The sequence below is a fragment of the Bombina bombina genome, chromosome 3, assembly GCF_027579735.1.
Source record: "Bombina bombina isolate aBomBom1 chromosome 3, aBomBom1.pri, whole genome shotgun sequence".
Classification (NCBI taxonomy): Eukaryota; Metazoa; Chordata; class Amphibia; order Anura; family Bombinatoridae; genus Bombina; species Bombina bombina.
The window spans coordinates 1,124,685,337-1,124,706,610 of NC_069501.1; the positions used below are offsets into that span (position 1 = coordinate 1,124,685,337).

Sequence of the window (21,274 nt, forward strand, 5' to 3'; positions counted from 1 at the left end):
ATTGCTCTGTTTTAAACACTGAAGAGCAGGAGGGCGCTGATGATTAATGTTCTGTCATACCCTCACACCAATCTGAAGTAGCCATGAGGGAGGTTTTGTCAGATGGGGAAATTTCAGATTCAGGAAAAATTTCTCAACAAGCTGAACCTGATGTTGTGACATTTAAATTTAAATTAGAACATCTCCGCGCACTGCTTAAGGAGGTGTTATCTACTCTGGATGATTGTGACAACTTGATCATTCCAGAGAAATTATGCAAGATGGACAAGTTCCTAGAGGTTCCGGTGCACCCCGACGCTTTTCCTATACCCAAGCGGGTGGCGGACATAGTGAATAAGGAGTGGGAAAAGCCCGGCATACCTTTTGTTCCCCCCCCCCTATATTTAAGAAATTATTTCCTATGGTCGACCCCAGAAAGGACTTATGGCAGACAGTCCCTAAGGTCGAGGGGGCAGTTTCTACTCTAAACAAGCGTACTACTATTCCTATTGAGGATAGTTGTGCTTTCAAAGATCCTATGGATAAAAAATTGGAGGGTTTGCTTAAAAAGATTTTTGTACAGCAAGGTTACCTTCTACAACCCATTTCGTGCATTGTTCCTGTCACTACAGCAGCGTGGTTCTGGTTCGAGGAACTAGAAAAGTCGCTCAGTAGGGAGACTCCATATGAGGAGGTTATGGACAGAGTTCACGCACTTAAGTTGGCTAACTCTTTTATTTTAGATGCCGCTTTGCAATTAGCTAGATTAGCGGCGAAAAATTCAGGGTTTGCAATCGTGGCGCGCAGAGCGGTTTGGCTAAAGTCTTGGTCAGCGGATGTGTCATCCAAGACAAAATTGCTTAACATCCCTTTCAAAGGTAAAACTCTATTTGGACCAGAATTGAAAGAGATTATCTCAGACATCACTGGGGGAAAGGGCCACGCCCTTCCACAAGATAGGCCTTTCAAGGCCAAGAATAAGTCTAATTTTCGTTCCTTTCGCAATTTCAGGAACGGACCGGCCTCTAATTCTGCATCCTCTAAGCAAGAGGGTAATACCTCACAACCCAAACCAGCCTGGAAACCGAAGCAAGGCTGGAACAAGGGTAAGCAGGCCAAGAAGCCTGCTGCTGCTAACAAAACAGCATGAAGGAGTAGCCCCCGATCCGGGACCGGATCTAGTAGGGGGCAGACTCTCTCTCTTTGCTCAGGCTTGGGCAAGAGATGTTCAGGATCCCTGGGCACTAGAAATAGTTTCTCAGGGTTATCTTCTGGAATTCAGGGAACTTACCCCCAAGGGGAAGGTTCCACATGTCTCACTTATCCTTAAACCAAATAAAGAGACAGGCGTTCTTACATTGTGTAGAAGACCTGTTAAAGATGGGAGTGATACACCCAGTTCCACTAAAGGAACAAGGAATGGGATTTTATTCAAATCTGTTCGTAGTTCCCAAAAAAGAGGGAACTTTCAGACCAATTTTGGACTTGAAGATCCTAAACAAATTTCTCAGGGTACCATCGTTCAAGATGGAAACCATTCGAACGATTCTACCCACTATCCAGGAAGGTCAATTTATGACTACCGTGGATCTAAAGGATGCGTACCTACATATTCCTATCCACAAAGAACATCATCAGTTCCTAAGGTTCGCCTTTCTGGACAAACATTACCAGTTTGTGGCCCTCCCATTCGGGTTAGCCACTGCTCCAAGGATTTTCACAAAGGTACTAGGGTCCCTTCTAGCGGTTCTAAGACCGAGGGGCATTGCAGTAGTACCTTACTTGGACGACATTCTAATACAATCGTCGTCCCTGTCAAAAGCAAAGGCTCATACAGACATCGTTCTGGCCTTTCTCAGATCACACGGATGGAAGGTGAACATAGAAAAAAGTTCTCTGTCTCCGTCAACAAGAGTTCCCTTCTTGGGAACAATAATAGATTCCTTAGAAATGAGGATTTTTCTGACAGAGGTCAGAAAGTCAAAACTTCTAAGCACTTGTCAAGTTCTTCATTCTGTTCCACGTCCTTCCATAGCGCAGTGCATGGAAGTAGTAGGGTTGATGGTTGCAGCAATGGACATAGTTCCTTTTGCACGAATTCATCTAAGACCATTACAACTGTGCATGCTCAAACAGTGGAATTGGGACTATACAGACTTGTCTCCAATGATTCAAGTAGATCAGAAGACCAGAGATTCACTCCGTTGGTGGCTGACCCTGGACCATCTATCCCAGGGAATGAGCTTCCGCAGACCAGAGTGGGTCATTGTCACGACCGACGCCAGTCTAGTGGGCTGGGGTGCGGTCTGGGAATGCCTGAAAGCTCAGGGACTATGGTTTCAGGAAGAGTCTCTTCTCCCGATAAACATTCTGGAACTAAGAGCGATCTTCAATGCTCTCAGGGCTTGGCCTCAGCTAGCAAAAGCCAGATTCATAAGATTCCAATCAGACAACATGACGACTGTTGCGTATATCAGTCATCAGGGGGGAACAAGGAGTTCCCTGGCGATGAAAGAAGTGACCAAAATAATTCAATGGGCGGAGGATCACTCCTGCCACCTATCTGCGATCCACATCCCAGGTGTGGAAAACTGGGAAGCAGATTATCTGAGTCGTCAGACATTCCATCCGGGGGAGTGGGAACTCCACCCGGAGATCTTTGCCCAACTAACTCAATTATGGGGCATTCCAGACATGGATCTGATGGCGTCTCATCAGAACTTCAAGGTTCCTTGCTACGGGTCCAGATCCAGGGATCCCAAGGCGACTCTAGTAGATGCACTAGTAGCACCTTGGACCTTCAACCTAGCTTATGTATTTCCACCGTTTCCTCTCATTCCCAGGCTGGTAGCCAGGATCAAACAGGAGAGGGCCTCGGTGATCTTGATAGCTCCTGCGTGGCCACGCAGGACTTGGTATGCAGACCTGGTGAATATGTCATCGGTTCCACCATGGAAGCTACCTTTGAGACAGGACCTTCTTGTTCAGGGTCCATTCGAACATCCAAATCTGGTCTCCCTCCAGCTGACGGCTTGGAGATTGAACGCTTGATTCTATCAAAGCGTGGGTTTTCAGATTCTGTGATAGATACTCTGGTTCAGGCCAGAAAACCGGTAACTAGAAAGATTTACCATAAATATGGAAAAGATATATCTGTTGGTGTGAATCCAAAGGATTCCCATGGAATAAGATAAAAATTCCTAAGATTCTCTCCTTTCTACAAGAAGGTTTGGAGAAAGGATTATCTGCAAGTTCTCTAAAGGGACAGATCTCTGCTTTATCTGTCTTACTACACAAAAGACTGGCAGCTGTGCCAGATGTTCAAGCATTTGTTCAGGCTCTGGTTAGGATCAAGCCTGTTTACAGACCCTTGACTCCTCCCTGGAGTTTAAATCTAGTTCTTTCAGTTCTTCAAGGGGTTCCGTTTGAACCTTTACATTCCATAGATATTAAGTTACTATCTTGGAAAGTTTTGTTTTTGGTTGCTATTTCTTCTGCTAGAAGAGTTTCAGAGTTATCTGCTCTGCAGTGTTCTCCGCCCTATCTGGTGTTCCATGCAGATAAGGTGGTTTTGCGTACTAAGCCTGGTTTTCTTCCAAAGGTTGTTTCTAACAAGAATATTAACCAGGAGATAGTTGTACCTTCTTTATGTCCGAATCCAGTTTCAAAGAAGGAACGTCTGTTACACAATTTGGACGTAGTCCGTGCTCTAAAATTCTATTTAGAGGCTACAAAAGATTTCAGACAAACATCTTCTTTGTTTGTTGTCTATTCTGGTAAAAGGAGAGGTCAAAAAGCGACTTCTACCTCTCTTTCCTTTTGGCTTAAAAGCATTATCCGATTGGCTTATGAGACTGCCGGACGGCAGCCTCCTGAAAGAATCACAGCTCACTCCACTAGGGCTGTGGCTTCCACATGGGCCTTCAAGAACGAGGCTTCTGTTGACCAGATATATAAGGCAGCGACTTGGTCTTCACTGCACACTTTTGCCAAATTTTACAAATTTGATACTTTTGCTTCTTCGGAGGCTATTTTTGGGAGAAAGGTTTTGCAAGCCGTGGTGCCTTCCGTTTAGGTAACCTGATTTGCTCCCTCCCTTCATCCGTGTCCTAAAGCTTTGGTATTGGTTCCCACAAGTAAGGATGACGCCGTGGACCGGACACACCAATATTGGAGAAAACAGAATTTATGCTTACCTGATAAATTACTTTCTCCAACGGTGTGTCCGGTCCACGGCCCGCCCTGGTTTTTTAATCAGGTCTGATGAATTGTTTTCTCTAACTACAGTCACCACGGTACCATATGGTTTCTCCTATATATTTCCTCCTGTCCGTCGGTCGAATGACTGGGGTGGGCGGAGCCTAGGAGGGACTATATGGCCAGCTTTGCTGGGACTCTTTGCCATTTCCTGTTGGGGAAGAGATATTCCCACAAGTAAGGATGACGCCGTGGACCGGACACACCGTTAGAGAAAGTAATTTATCAGGTAAGCATAAATTCTGTTATATATATATACACACAATTTCTTTATTGTTAAATGTTGTAGCATTCTATTTATCCTTGCTAAGTGCTACTATGGGATATAAGAGAAAGTTTGACCTGATAAATATAGATTTCACTTGCACTACTAATCTAATGTGGTTAAATATTTTCATATAATTTTATTATTTTGTTTTTCTGTTTCACCATGATTGATTTTTTTTTTTTTTTTTTTTTCCTCCTTTGGTTCAACCTTCCTTTATATTATACATGACTTGCATTGTTAGTGAAATCTCTTAAATTTTGCCTTAAATAAATGTTTGGAATTTGAATCCAGTGCTGTACACACATTTTCTAATATCATATGTTTATTTTTTATTTTTTTTGTGTCCAGGGGATTTAGCAACACAGAAACACTTTGTAGTGAATACAAATATTACTGCGAAGAATGTCGCAGTAAACAGGAAGCACATAAAAGGTAATAAAATTGCTCTGCATCAAGCCTAATTAGCTGAAGCTGATTTATCAAATGTGCTTAACACATAGTTTCAGTGGTAATATCTTTTTACACAATGTTTTTCACAGTATTGCTTTCTTTCATAATGTGGTGAGAGTTAACAAGCCATGACACCTGGAATTCAACTCCTGGCCACTAGGAGTAGATAAAGATTCCCAAATCTCCAAGAGTACTTAATCCCTTCCACCTCTCTGTTATGCAAGTCTAAATATTTGTCTTTAAGGAGGAAGGTGATGAATTGAGCTGCTCTGGATTCTTTGTTGAGAGGGGTCTGCAGACCAATTTGAGGGAGATCTTTTTTTTTTTTTTTTTTTTTTTTTTTTCTTTTTCTCCCTTAGAGTTGCTACAGAAAAATAGAGGGAAGTTGGAGTATAGGGTAGTGACACAGTTACTCCCAGTGTAGAAGTTAGTCACAAGCCTGCCACAGGTGTCACAGCCTCCTCCTGTTGGGTCGTTGAAGTACTCCTTATAGTGATCCTCTGCTGTGAAGTACACGGCAATGGATGGGCTCTTTACTGGACCCAGCCATTTGTGAAGCTATGGGTAAGCATAGTAGAGTGTGTGCAGTTTAGGTAAGGACCTGACATCATTTTGTACGCACATAATGCACAGGCTATTCGTAGGTATAATTTGCTAGTACATCCTAGCCAGTAAACACAGTCAAATACAGACATTACCATTTACACTCTAGACTTATTCAGACATACAGTCTAGTAGTTTACTGGAGACACACTGTATTTTGATCTTTTAAATGCACATTCTTTTTTTTGTCATACAATATGTGTGATTTTATTTCTACTTTTTACCTCTTTTATGCTTGTACTCTGCATGGCACTAAAATGCCATAGAAGCTTAAGACAGTTTGTGTGGCACAGTTAATAAATTTTTTTCCCTCTAATGGCATTGAGATTCCATGCAATCCATTCATAACCTATGGGAAATACTTCACCTGGTCACCAGGAGGAGGCAAAGACACCTTTCTAATCTAGTGTTATTGTGCCCGCTCCTCTCATATCTATAGCTCACACCCGCTCTGATGTATTTGTATCACTACTTCCATGCTATTGAGGCGTGTACCCAGCTTGGCTTACTGCGTTCCACTATGACCTTTATACTGTAGCAGAGCGGATAGTTTGATTTGGCAGCGCGGTGGTTAGTTTTCTCATCATGCTATTGTCCGCTATTGAATTTATTAACTCTGTAAGTATTGTAAGGTTTTTAACGTAAACCTTTTATGTGGAAAGCATAAGATAAATTTTTCATTGAGTCAGTATTTTTCTTTCTAATGACAGTGAGTCCACGGATCATCAATTACTGTTGGGAATATCACTCCTGGCCAGCAGGAGGAGGCAAAGAACACCACAGCAAAGCTGTTAAGTATCACTTCCCTTCCCATAACCCCCAGTCATTCTCTTTGCCTCTAGTGCAAGGAGGAGGTGAAGTAATTAGGTGTCTGAGATTCTTCTATCTTTTTTTCTATTTTTAAGCCAGAGCAGGCTTGCTCTGACCTTCCATCACAAGCTGGGCATCGCTGCACTCCACGTTAGTCTCTTCTGTTGGGCTGTGGTAGCTTTTAAGCAGTTAGGAACTTGTAAAGTGTGCTTTGCTGCGTTTTACTAAAATGTTGCTGCTCTGGTATAGAAAACTGGAGTAGGTTTACTCTCTTTCTTTTTACACAGGTCTCTGTGGAGTGGCATCCTCTCATACTTTGTGAGTCGTCTGACTGCCGGACGGCTAGAATGCAAGTGCTTTTTTGTCTTCTGGTGCTAGGAGGATTTGAATAGGCAGTATGCAGGCACTTTTAGGCATGTGACAGGTGACTATGAATTCTCTCTTCATGTAAGGGGTTTATTTATTTTTCTGTATCTCTGTTTTAGGAGACATCGTTAATATTGAACATTGGGGGGCATTTCTGTTATCTGAAAGGAGTCATCATTTTTGTGTCAGTCCTCCATAACCTAGGTTTTATAGCAATAGCCTAGGTTTTAGGAGGTGATTATTTTATGGCCCGGTATACGTTCATTAATGCTGATGGTGTTAGCGCATTTGCGCTCTACACAGAACCCTTATGGCAGCTAGACTCGGTATTCATTTATTTTTTTGAAGGCTGGGAAGCGCGCGCTTTAGTTAATGGCCCTGCTTCTCTCAGCTGGATTTACTCCTCCCTCTCTTCCTTTGAACGGCGCCGGCAGCTTCCGTATGCTTGGACAGCAAGGAGCTCGCTGTCTAGAGTTGTCGCAGCTGCTATTATGTAGTCCACTTGTTACCTATCGATTTTTGCTGTGATGTAAGAAGAGGGGGAAGAGTTCTGGCTTATTTAATAAAGATCAGTACTTTATTTTTCTTTTGAGCTGTAATCAATTTGACAAACTCATTTAAAGAGACAGTATGTTTTTTTTTTTCTTGTTTTTTTTTCTTTTACAAAGATATGGCGAGTCCACGGATTTCATCCTTGTGGGATATTAACCTCCTGCTAACAGGAAGTGGCAAAGAGCACCACAGCAGATATATATATATATATATATATAGCCCCTCCCCTTCCCCGCCACCCTCAGTCATTCTCTTTGCCTGTGTTATGCTAGGGAGACATGGTAAAGTGAGGTGTTAGTTTTAGTTTCTTCAATCAAGAAGTTTTTTATTTTAAATGGTACCGGTGCGTACTATTTCTCTTAAGTGTATCCAGTCCACGGATCATCCATTACTTGTGGGATATTCTCCTTCCCAACAGGAAGTTGCAAGAGGATCACCCACAGCAGAGCTGCTATATAGCTCCTCCCCTCACTGCCATATCCAGTCATTCTCTTGCAACTCTCAACTAAGATGGAGGTCGTAAGAGGACTGTGGTGTTTTATACTTGGTTTATTTCTTCAATCAAAAGTTTATTTTTAAATGGTACCGGAGTGTACTGTTTATCTCAGGCAGTATTTAGAAGAAGAATCTGCCTGCGTTTTCTATGATCTTAGCAGAAGTAACTAAGATCCTTTGCTGTTCTCACATATTCTGAGGAGTGAGGTAACTTCAGAGGGGGAATAGCGTGCAGGTTTTCCTGTAATAAGGTATGTGCAGTTAAAATATTTTTCTAGGGATGGAATTTGCTAGAAAATGCTGCTGATACCGAAGTAATGTAAGTAAAGCCTTAAATGCAGTGATAGCGACTGGTATCAGGCTTATTAATAGAGATACATACTCTTATAAAAGTGTGTTTTAAAACGTTTGCTGGCATGTTTAATCGTTTTTTTACATATGTTTGGTGATAAAACTTATTGGGGCCTAGTTTTTTCTACATGGCTGGCTTGAATTTTGCCTAGAAACAGTTCCCTGAGGCTTCCCACTGTTGTAATATGAGTGGGAGAGGCCTATTTTGGTGTTTTTTTGCACAGCAAAAATTACAGACACAGACATCCAGCTTCTTCCTGCATGATCCAGGACTTCTCTGAAGGGCTCAAAAGGCTTCAAAAGTCGTATTGAGGGAGGTAAAAAGCCACAGTAGAGCTGTGGCAGTTGTTGTGACTGTTTAAAAAACGTTTTTGTCATTTGTTATTCCGTTTTTGGTATTAAGGGGTTAATCATCCATTTGCAAGTGGGTGCAATGCTCTGCTAACTTATTACATAAACTGTAAAAATTTCGTTAGTGTAACTGCATTTTTTCACTGTTATTTCAAAATTTGGGAAAATTTGTGTTTCTTAAAGGCGCAGTAACGTTTTTTATATTGCTTGTAAACTTGTTTTAAAATGTTTTCCAAGCTTGCTAGTTTCATTGCTAGTCTGTTTAAACATGTCTGATACAGAGGAACCTACTTGTTCATTATGTTTGAAAGCCATGGTGGAGCCCCATAGGAGAATGTGTACTAAATGTATTGATTTCACCTTAAACAGTAAAGATCAGTCTTTATAAAAGAATTATCACCAGAGGGTTCTGTCGAGGGGGAAGTTATGCCGACTAACTCTCCCCACGTGTCAGACCCTTCGCCTCCCGCTCAGGGGACGCACGCTAATATGGCGCTAATTACATCAGGGACGCCCATAGCGATTACCTTGCAGGACATGGCTGCAATCATGAATAATACCCTGTCAGAGGTATTATCTAGATTGCCTGAATTAAGAGGCAAGCGCGATAGCTCTGGGGTTAGGAGAGATACAGAGCGCGCAAATGCTGTTAGAGCCATGTCTGATACTGCGTCACAGTATGCAGAACATGAGGACGGAGAGCTTCAGTCTGTGGGTGACATCTCTGACTCGGGGAAACCTGATTCAGAGATTTCTAATTTTAAATTTAAGCTTGAGAACCTCCGTGTATTTCTTGGGGAGGCATTAGCTGCTCTGAATGACTGTAACACAGTTGCAATTCCAGAGAAATTGTGTAGGCTGAATAGATACTATGCGGTGCCGGTGTGTACTGACGTTTTTCCTATACCTAAAAGGCTTACAGAAATTATTAGCAAGGAGTGTGATAGACCCGGTGTGCCCTTTTCCCCACCTCCTATATTTAGAAAAATGTTTCCAATAGACGCCACTACACGGGACTTATGGCAGACGGTCCCTAAGGTGGAGGGAGCAGTTTCTACTTTAGCAAAGCGTACCACTATCCCCGTTGAGGACAGTTGTGCTTTTTCAGATCCAATGGATAAAAAATTGGAGGGTTACCTTAAGAAAATGTTTATTCAACAAGGTTTTATTAAATTACTTTCTCTAACGGTGTGTCCGGTCCACGGCGTCATCCTTACTTGTGGGATATTCTCTTCCCTAACAGGAAATGGCAAAGAGTCCCAGCAAAGCTGGCCATATAGTCCCTCCTAGGCTCCGCCCACCCCAGTCATTCTCTTTGCCGTTACACAGGCAACATCTCCACGGAGATGGTTAAGAGTTTTTTGGTGTTTAAATGTAGTTTTTATTCTTCTATCAAGTGTTTGTTATTTTAAAATAGTGCTGGTATGTACTATTTACTCTGAAACAGAAAAGGATGAAGATTTCTGTTTGTGAGAGGAAGATGATTTTAGCAGACAGTAACTAAAATAGATTGCTGTTTCCACATAGGACTGTTGATGAAGTAACTTCAGTTGGGGGAAACAGTTAGCAGACTTTTCTGCTTAAGGTATGACTAGCCATATTTCTAACAAGACCATGTAATGCTGGAAGGCTGTCATTCCCCCTCATGGGGACCGGTAAGCCATTTTCTTAGTCAAGCAAACAGAATAAAGGGCTTATTATGGGCTAAAAAACTGGTAGACATTTTTATGGGCTAAATCGATTGCTTTATTTGGGCATTTTATTCAGATTTAGGCTGACAATTTGCATTTATAAACTTGGGGAATGTTTATTAAACGGCAGGCACTGTGTTAGACACCTTTTCCAGTCAGGGGGCCTTCCTAGTTATAGACTGAGCTTCATTTTCGCGCCATTACTGCGCAGTTGTTTTTTGAGAGCAGGGCATGCAGATGCATGTGTGAGGATCTAAAAATTGCTGGAAAAGCTTCTAGAAGGCGTCAATTGGTATCGTATTCCCCTCTGGGCTTGGTTGGGTCTCAGCAAAGACTATAGCTGGGACTGTATAGGGGTTAAATTTATAAACGGCTCCGGTTCCGTTATTTTAAGGGTTAAAGCTCTAAATTTGGTGTGCAATACTATTAATGCTTTAAGACACTGTGGTGAAATTTTGGTAATTTTTGAACAATTCCTTCATACTTTTTCACATATTCAGTAATAAAGTGTTTTCTGTTTAAAATTTAAAGAGACAGTAACGGTTTTGTTTTAAAACGTTTTTTGTGCTTTGTTGACAAGTTTAAGCCTGTTTAACATGTCTGTGCCTTCGGATAAGCTATGTTCTATATGTATGAAAGCCAATGTGTCTCCCCATTTAAATTTATGTGATAATTGTGCCATAGCGTCCAAACAAAGTAAGGACAGTACTGCCACAGATAATGAAATTGCCCAAGATGATTCCTCAGATGAGGGGAGTAAACATGATACTACATCATCTCCTACTGTGTCTACACCAGTTTTGCCCACGCAGGAGGTCCCTAGTACATCTAGTGCGCCAATGCTTATTACCATGCAACAATTAACGGCTGTAATGGATAACTCCATAGCAAATATTTTAACCAAAATGCCTACTTATCAGAGAAAGCGCGATTGCTCTGTTTTAAACGCTGAAGAGCAAGAGGGCGCTGATGATAATTGTTCTGTCATACCCTCACACCAATCTGAAGGGGCCATGAGGGAGGTTTTGTCAGATGGAGAAATCTCAGATTCAGGAAAAATTTCTCATCAAGCTGAACCTGATGTTGTGACATTTAAATTTAAATTAGAACATCTCCGCGCACTGCTTAAGGAGGTGTTATCTACTCTGGTTGATTGTGACAACTTGGTCATTCCAGAGAAATTATGCAAGATGGACAAGTTCCTAGAGGTTCCGGTGCACCCCAACGCTTTTCCTATACCCAAGCGGGTGGCGGACATAGTAAATAAGGAGTGGGAAAAGCCCGGCATACCTTTTTGTTCCCCCCCCCCCCCCCTATATTTAAGAAATTATTTCCTATGGTCGACCCCAGAAAGGACTTATGGCAGACAGTCCCTAAGGTCGAGGGGGCAGTTTCTACTCTAAACAAACGCACTACTATTCCTATCGAAGATAGTTGTGCTTTCAAAGATCCTATGGATAAAAAATTGGAAGGTTTGCTTAAAAAGATCTTTGTACAGCAAGGTTACCTTCTACAACCAATTTCGTGCATTGTTCCTGTCACTACAGCAGCGTGGTTCTGGTTCGAGGAACTAGAAAAGTCGCTCAGTAGAGAGACTCCATATGAGGAGGTTATGGACAGAGTTCACGCACTTAAATTGGCTAACTCTTTTATTTTAGATGCCGCTTTGCAATTAGCTAGATTAGCGGCGAAAAATTCAGGGTTTGCTATCGTGGCGCGCAGAGCGCTTTGGCTAAAGTCTTGGTCAGCGGTTGTGTCATCCAAGACAAAATTGCTTAACATCCCTTTCAAAGGTAAAACTCTATTTGGACCAGAATTGAAAGAGATTATTTCAGACATCACTGGGGGAAAGGGCCACGCCCTTTCACAAGATAGGTCTTTTAAGGCTAAAAATAAGTCTAATTTTCGTCCCTTTTGCAATTTCAGGAACGGACCGGCCTCTAATTCTGCATCCTCTAAGCAAGAGGGTAATGCCTCACAACCCAAACCAGCCTGGAAACCGATGCAAGGCTGGAACAAGGGTAAGCAGGCCAAGAAGCCTGCCACTGCTAACAAAACAGCATGAAGGAGTAGCCCCCGATCCGGGACCGGATCTAGTGGGGGGCAGACTCTCTCTCTTTGCTCAGGCTTGGGCAAGAGATGTTCAGGATCCCTGGGCGCTAGAAATAGTTTCTCAAGGTTATCTCCTGGAATTCAAGGAACTACCCCCAAGGGGAAGGTTCCACATGTCTCACTTATCCTCAAACCAAATAAAGAGACAGGCATTCTTACATTGTGTAGAAGACCTGTAAAAGATGGGAGTGATACACCCAGTTCCAATAAAGGAACAAGGAATGGGATTTTATTCCAATCTGTTCGTAGTTCCCAAAAAAGAGGGAACTTTCAGGCCAATTTTGGATTTGAAGATCCTAAACAAATTTCTCAGGGTACCATCGTTCAAGATGGAAACCATTCGAACGATTCTACCCACTATCCAGGAAAGTCAATTTATGACTACCGTGGATCTAAAGGATGCGTACCTACATATTCCTATCCACAAAGAACATCATCAGTTCCTAAGGTTCGCTTTTCTGGACAAGCATTACCAGTTTGTGGCCCTCCCATTCGGGTTGGCCACTGCTCCAAGGATTTTCACAAACGTGCTAGGGTCCCTTCTAGCGGTTCTAAGACCGAGGGGCATTGCAGTAGTACCTTACTTGGACGACATTCTAATACAAGCGTCGTCCCTGTCAAAAGCAAAGGCTCATACGGACATCGTTCTAGCCTTTCTCAGATCACACGGATGGAAGGTGAACATAGAAAAAAGTTCTCTGTCTCCGTCGACAAGAGTTCCCTTCTTGGGAACAATAATAGATTCCTTAGAAATGAGGATTTTTCTGACAGAGGTCAGAAAATCAAAACTTCTAAGCTCTTGTCAAGTGCTTCATTCTGTTCCTCGTCCTTCCATAGCGCAGTGCATGGAAGTAGTAGGGTTGATGGTTGCAACAATGGACATAGTTCCTTTTGCACGAATTCATCTAAGACCATTAAAACTGTGCATGCTCAAACAGTGGAATGGGGATTATACAGACTTGTCTCCAATGATTCAAGTAGATCAAAAGACCAGAGATTTACTCCGTTGGTGGCTGACCCTGGACCATCTGTCCCAGGGAATGAGCTTCCGCAGACTAGAGTGGGTCATTGTCACGACCAACGCCAGTCTAGTGGGCTGGGGCGCGGTCTGGGAATCCCTGAAAGCTCAGGGTCTATGGTCTCGGGAAGAGTCTCTTCTCCCGATAAACATTCTGGAACTGAGAGCGATATTCAATGCTCTCAGGGCTTGGCCTCAACTAGCAAAGGCCAGATTCATAAGGTTCCAATCAGACAACATGACGACCGTTGCATATATCAATCATCAGGGGGGAACAAGGAGTTCCCTGGCGATGAAAGAAGTGACCAAAATAATTCAATGGGCGGAGGATCACTCCTGCCACCTGTCTGCGATCCACATCCCAGGAGTGGAAAACTGGGAGGCGGATTTTCTGAGTCGTCAGACATTCCATCCGGGGGAGTGGGAACTCCATCCGGAGATCTTTGCCCAAATAACTCAATTATGGGGCATTCCAGACATGGATCTGATGGCGTCTCGTCAGAACTTCAAGGTTCCTTGCTACGGGTCCAGATCCAGGGATCCCAAGCCGACTCTAGTAGATGCCCTAGTAGCACCTTGGACCTTCAACCTAGCTTATGTATTTCCACCGTTTCCTCTCATTCCCAGGCTGGTAGCCAGGATCAATCAGGAGAGGGCCTCAGTGATCTTGATAGCTCCTGCGTGGCCACGCAGGACTTGGTATGCAGACCTGGTGAATATGTCATCGGCTCCACCATGGAAGCTACCTTTGAGACAGGACCTTCTTGTTCAGGGTCCATTCGAACATCCAAATCTGGTCTCCCTCCAGCTGACGGCTTGGAGATTGAACGCTTGATTCTATCGAAGCGTGGGTTTTCAGATTCTGTGATAGATACTCTGGTTCAGGCCAGAAAACCGGTAACTAGAAAAATGTACCATAAATTATGGAAAAGATATATCTGTTGGTGTGAATCCAAAGGATTCCCATGGAATAAGATAAAAATTCCTAAGATTCTCTCCTTTCTACAAGAAGGTTTGGAGAAAGGATTATCTGCAAGTTCTCTAAAGGGACAGATCTCTGCTTTATCTGTCTTACTACACAAAAGACTGGCAGCTGTGCCAGATGTTCAAGCATTTGTTCAGGCTCTGGTTAGGATCAAGCCTGTTTACAGACCCTTGACTCCTCCCTGGAGTTTAAATCTAGTTCTTTCAGTTCTTCAAGGGGTTCCGTTTGAACCTTTACATTCCATAGATATTAAGTTACTATCTTGGAAAGTTTTGTTTTTGGTTGCAATTTCTTCTGCTAGAAGAGTTTCAGAGTTATCTGCTCTGCAGTGTTCTCCGCCCTTTCTGGTGTTCCATGCAGATAAGGTGGTTTTGCGTACTAAGCCTGGTTTTCTTCCTAAGGTTGTTTCTAACAAAAATATTAACCAGGAGATAGTTGTACCTTCTTTATGTCCGAATCCAGTTTCAAAGAAGGAACGTTTGTTACACAATTTGGACGTAGTCCGTGCTCTAAAATTCTATTTAGAGGCTACAAAAGATTTCAGACAAACATCTTCCTTGTTTGTTGTTTATTCTGGTAAAAGGAGAGGTCAAAAAGCGACTTCTACCTCTCTTTCCTTTTGGCTTAAAAGCATCATCCGATTGGCTTATGAGACTGCCGGACGGCAGCCTCCTGAAAGAATCACAGCTCACTCCACTAGGGCTGTAGCTTCCACATGGGCCTTCAAGAACGAGGCTTCTGTTGACCAGATATGTAAGGCAGCGACTTGGTCTTCACTGCACACTTTTGCCAAATTTTACAAATTTGATACTTTTGCTTCTTCGGAGGCTATTTTTGGGAGAAAGGTTTTGCAAGCTGTGGTGCCTTCCGTTTAGGTAACCTGATTTGCTCCCTCCCTTCATCCGTGTCCTAAAGCTTTGGTATTGGTTCTCACAAGTAAGGATGACGCCGTGGACCGGACACACAAATGTTGGAGAAAACAGAATTTATGCTTACCTGATAAATTACTTTCTCCAACGGTGTGTCCGGTCCACGGCCCGCCCTGGTTTTTTAATCAGGTCTGATGAATTGTTTTCTCTAACTACAGTCACCACGGTACCATATGGTTTCTCCTATATATATTTCCTCCTGTCCGTCGGTCGAATGACTGGGGTGGGCGGAGCCTAGGAGGGACTATATGGCCAGCTTTGCTTGGACTCTTTGCCATTTCCTGTTGGGGAAGAGAATATCCCACAAGTAAGGATGACGCCGTGGACCGGACACACCGTTGGAGAAAGTAATTTATCAGGTAAGCATAAATTCTGTTTTTACAGCCCCTTGCATGCATTGCACCTGTCACTGCTGCGGCGGCATTCTGGTTTGAGGCCCTGGAAGAGGCCATCCAGACAGCTCCATTGAATGAAATTATTGACAAGCTTAGAACGCTTAAGCTAGGTAACTCATTTGTTTCTGATGCCATTGTTCATTTGACTAAACTAACGGCTAAGAATTCCGGATTCGCCATCCAGACGCGTAGGGCGCTATGCCTTAAATCCTGGTCAGCTGACGTGACTTCAAAGTCTAAATTACTCAACATTCCTTTCAAGGGGCAGACCTTATTCGGGCCTGGCTTGAAGGAAATTATTGCTGACATTACTGGAGGCAAGGGTCATACCCTTCCCCAGGACAGGGCCAAATCAAAGGCCAAACAGTCCAATTTTCGTGCCTTTTGAAATATCAAGGCATGAGCACCATCAACTTCCTCCGCTTCAAAACAAGAGGGAACTGTTGCTCATTCCAGACAGGCCTGGAAACCTAACCAGTCCTGGAACAAGGGCAAGCAGGCCAGAAAGCCTGCGGCTGCCCCCAAGACAGCATGAAGGAACTGCCCCCTATCCGGAAACGGATCTAGTGGGGGGCAGACTTTCTCTCTTCGCCCAGGCGTGGGCAAGAGATGTTCAAGATCCCTGGGCGTTGGAGATCATATCTTAGGAATATCTTCTGGACTTCAAAGCTTCTCCTCCACAAGGGAGATTTAATCTTTCAAGGTTATCAGCAAACCAGATAAAGAAAGAGGCATTCCTAAGCTGTGTGCAAGACCTCCTAGTAATGGGAGTGATCCATCCAGTTCCGCGGACGGATCAAGGACAGGGATTTTATTCAAATCTGTTTGTGGTTCCCAAGAAAGAGGGAACCTTCAGACCAATCTTGGATCTAAAGATCTTAAACAAATTCCTCAGAGTTCCATCATTCAAAATGGAAACTATTCGGACCATCCTACCCATGATCCAAGCGGGTCAGTACATGACCACAGTGGACTTAAAGGATGCCTACCTTCACATACCGATTCACAAAGATCATCATCGGTTCCTAAGGTTTGCCTTTCTAGACAGGCATTACCAATTTGTAGCTCTTCCCTTCGGGTTGGCCACTGCCCCGAGAATTTTTACAAAGGTTCTGGGCTCACTTCTGGCGGTTCTAAGACCGCGAGGCATAGCAGTGGCTCCGTATCTAGACGACATCCTGATACAGGCGTCAAGCTTTCAAATTGCCAAGTCTCATACAGAGATAGTTCTGGCATTTCTGAGGTCGCATGGGTGGAAAGTGAACGTGGAAAAGAGTTCTTTATCACCACTCACAAGAGTCTCCTTCCTAGGGACTCTTATAGATTCTGTAGAGATGAAAATTTACCTGACGGAGTCCAGGTTATCAAAACTTCTAAATGCTTGCTGTGTCCTTCATTCCATTCCACGCCCGTCAGTGGCTCAGTGCATGGAAGTAATCGGCTTAATGGTAGTGGCAATGGACATAGTGCCATTTGCGCGCCTGCATCTCAGACCGCTGCAATTATGCATGCTAAATCAGTGGAATGGGGATTACTCAGATTTGTCCCCTCTACTAAATCTGGATCAAGAGACCAGAGATTCTCTTCTCTGGTGGCTTTCTCGGGTCCATCTGTCCAAGGGTATGACCTTTCGCAGGCCAGATTGGACGATTGTAACAACAGATGCCAGCCTTCTAGGTTGGGGCACAGTCTGGAACTCCCTGAAGGCTCAGGGATCGTGAACTCAGGAGGAGAAACTCCTCCCAATAAATATTTCTTTCATGTAATTAGCAAGAGTCCATGAGCTAGTGACGTATGGGATATACATTCCTACCAGGAGGGGCAAAGTTTCCCAAACCTCAAAATGCCTATAAATACACCCCTCACCACACCCACAATTCAGTTTTACAAACTTTGCCTCCGATGGAGGTGGTGAAGTAAGTTTGTGCTAGATTCTACGTTGATATGCGCTCCGCAGCAAGTTGGACCCTGGTTTTCCTCTCAGCGTGCAGTGAATGTCAGAGGGATGTGAGGAGAGTATTGCCTATTTGAATGCAGTGATCTCCTTCTACGGGGTCTATTTCATAGGTTCTCTGTTATCGGTCGTAGAGATTCATCTCTTACCTCCCTTTTCAGATCGACGATATACTCTTATATATACCATTACCTCTGCTGATTCTAGTTTCAGTACTGGTTTGGCTTTCTACAAACATGTAGATGAGTGTCCTGGGGTAAGTAAATCTTATTTTCTGTGACACTCTAAGCTATGGTTGGGCACTTTGTTTATAAAGTTCTAAATATATGTATTCAAACATTTATTTGCCTTGACTCAGAATGTTCAACATTCCTTATTTTTCAGACAGTCAGTTTCATATTTGGGATAATGCACTTGAATTAATCATTTTTTTCTTACCTTCAAAAATTTGACTCTTTTTTTCCCTGTGGGCTGTTAGGCTCGCGGGGGCTGAAAATGCTTCATTTTATTGCGTCATTCTTGGCGCGGACTTTTTTGGCGCAAAAAATTCTTTTCCGTTTCCGGCGTTCCGGATGTGGCGTCATTTTAGGCGCCAAATAATGTGGGCGTCTGATTTGGCGCTAAAAAATATGGGCGTCGCTTTTGTCTCCACATTATTTCAGTCTCATTTTTTCATTGCTTCTGGTTGCTAGAAGCTTGTTCTTTGGCATTTTTTCCCATTCCTGAAACTGTCATTTAAGGAATTTGATCAATTTTGCTTTATATGTTGTTTTTTCTCTTACATATTGCAAGATGTCTCACGTTGCATCTGAGTCAGAAGATACTACAGGAAAATCGCTGTCTAGTGCTGGATCTACCAAAGCTAAGTGTATCTGCTGTAAACTTTTGGTAGCTATTCCTCCGGCTGTTGTTTGTATTAATTGTCATGACAAACTTGTTAATGCAGATAATATTTCCTTTAGTAAAGTACCATTGCCTGTTGCAGTTCCTTCAACATCTAAGGTGCAGAATGTTCCTGATAACATAAGAGATTTTGTTTCTGAATCCATAAAGAAGGCTATGTCTGTTATTTCTCCTTCTAGTAAACGTAAAAAATCTTTTAAAACTTCTCTCCCTACAGATGAATTTTTAAATGAACATCATCATTCTGATTCTGATGACTCTTCTGGTTCAGAGGATTCTGTCTCAGAGATTGATGCTGATAAATCTTCATATTTATTTAAAATGGAATTTATTCGTTCTTTATTAAAGAAGTACTAATTGCTTTAGAAATAGAGGATTCTGGTCCTCTTGATACTAATTCTAAACGTTTAGATAAGGTATTTAAATCTCCTGTGGTTATTCCAGAAGTTTTTCCTGTTCCTAATGCTATTTCTGCAGTAATTTCCAAAGAATAGGATAAATTGGGTAATTCATTTACTCCTTCTAAACGTTTTAAGCAATTATATCCTGTGCCGTCTGACAGATTAGAATTTTGGGACAAAATCCCTAGAGTTGATGGGGCTATTTCTACCCTTGCTAAACGTACTACTATTCCTACGTCAGATGGATCCTTTAGATAGGAAAATTGAATCCTTTCTAAGAAAAGCTTATCTGTGTTCAGGTAATCTTCTTAGACCTGCTATATCATTGGCTGATGTTGCTGCAGCTTCAACTTTTTGGTTGGAAACTTTAGCGCAACAAGTAACAGATCATGATTCTCATGATATTATTCTTCTTCAGCATGCTAATAATTTTATCTGTGATGCCATTTTTGATATTATCAGAGTTGATGTCAGGTTTATGTCTCTAGCTATTTTAGCTAGAAGAGCTTTATGGCTTAAGACTTGGAATGCTGATATGGCTTCTAAATCAACTCTACTTTCCATTTCTTTCCAGGGTAACAAATTATTTGGTTCTCAGTTGGATTCTATTATCTCAACTGTTACTGGTGGGAAAGGAACTTTTTTACCACAGGATAAAAAATCTAAGGGTAAAAACAGGGCTAATAATCGTTTTCGTTCCTTTCGTTTCAACAAAGAACAAAAGCCTAATCCTTCATCCTCAGGAGCAGTTTCAGTTTGGAAACCATCTCCGGTCTGGAATAAATCCAAGCCTGCTAGAAAGGCAAAGCCTGCTTCTAAGTCCACATGAAGGTGCGGCCCTCATTCCAGCTCAGCTGGTAGGGGGCAGGTTACGTTTTTTCAAAGAAATTTGGATCAATTCTGTTCACAATCTTTGGATTCAGAACATTGTTTCATAAGGGTACAGAATTGGTTTCAAGATGAGACCTCCTGCAAAGAGATTTTTTCTTTCCCAGTAAATCCAGTGAAAGCTCAAGCATTTCTGAATTGTGTTTCAGATCTAGAGTTGGCTGGAGTAATTATGCCAGTTCCAGTTCCGGAACAGGGGATGGGGTTTTATTCAAATCTCTTCATTGTACCAAAGAAGGAGAATTCCTTCAGACCAGTTCTGGATCTAAAAATATTGAATCGTTATGTAAGGATACCAACGTTCAAGATGGTAACTGTAAGGACTATCTTGCCTTTTGTTCAGCAAGGGCATTATATGTCCACAATAGATTTACAGGATGCATATCTGCATATTCCGATTCATCCAGATAATTATCAGTTCCTGAGATTCTCTTTTCTGGACAAGCATTACCAGTTTGTGGCTCTGCCGTTTGGCCTAGCTACAGCTCCAAGAATTTTTACAAAGGTTCTCGGTGCCCTTCTGTCTGTAATCAGAGAACAGGGTATTGTGGTATTTCCTTATTTGGACGATATCTTGGTACTTGCTCAGTCTTTACATTTAGCAGAATCTCATACGAATCGACTTGTGTTGTTTCTTCAAGATCATGGTTGGAGGATCAATTTACCAAAAAGTTCATTGATTCCTCAGACAAGGGTAACTTTTCTGGGTTTCCAGATAGATTCAGTGTCCATGACTCTGTCTTTAACAGACAAGAGACGTCTAAAATTGATTTCAGCTTGTCGAAACCTTCAGTCACAATCATTCCCTTCGGTAGCCTTATGCATGGAAATTCTAGGTCTTATGACTGCTGCATCGGACGCAATCCCCTTTGCTCGTTTTCACATGCGACCTCTTCAGCTCTGTATGCTGAATCAATGGTGCAAGGATTACACAAAGATATCTCAATTAATATCTTTAAAACCGATTGTTCGACACTCTCTAACGTGGTGGACAGATCACCATCGTTTAATTCAGGGGGCTTCTTTTGTGCTTCCGACCTGGACTGTAATTTCAACAGATGCAAGTCTCACAGGTTGGGGAGCTGTGTGGGGATCTCTGACGGCACAAGGAGTTTGGGAATCTCAGGAGGTGAGATTACCGATCAATATTTTGGAACTCCGTGCAATTTTCAGAGCTCTTCAGTTTTGGCCTCTTCTGAAGAGAGAATCGTTCATTTGTTTTCAGACAGACAATGTCACAACTGTGGCATACATCAATCATCAAGGAGGGACTCACAGTCCTCTGGCTATGAAAGAAGTATCTCGAATTTTGGTTTGGGCGGAATCCAGCTCCTGTCTAATCTCTGCGGTTCATATCCCAGGTATAGACAATTGGGAAGCGGATTATCTCAGTCGCCAAACGTTGCATCCGGGCGAATGGTCTCTTCACCCAGAGGTATTTCTTCAGATTGTTCAAATGTGGGAACTTCCAGAAATAGATCTGATGGCGTCTCATCTAAACAAGAAACTTCCCAGG

General features: G+C 42.6%; 1 protein-coding gene across 1 annotated transcript in view; it reads left to right on the forward strand.

The window, feature by feature from the left end:
• Positions 1–21,274, forward strand: part of USP12 (ubiquitin specific peptidase 12) — a 353,283-nt gene that overhangs the window by 231,525 nt on the left and 100,484 nt on the right. Inside the window, exon 3 of the mRNA XM_053705571.1 lies at positions 4,755–4,936. Within this exon, the coding sequence (XP_053561546.1) occupies positions 4,755–4,936 (182 nt within the window). The remainder of the gene's footprint in view (positions 1–4,754; positions 4,937–21,274) is intronic.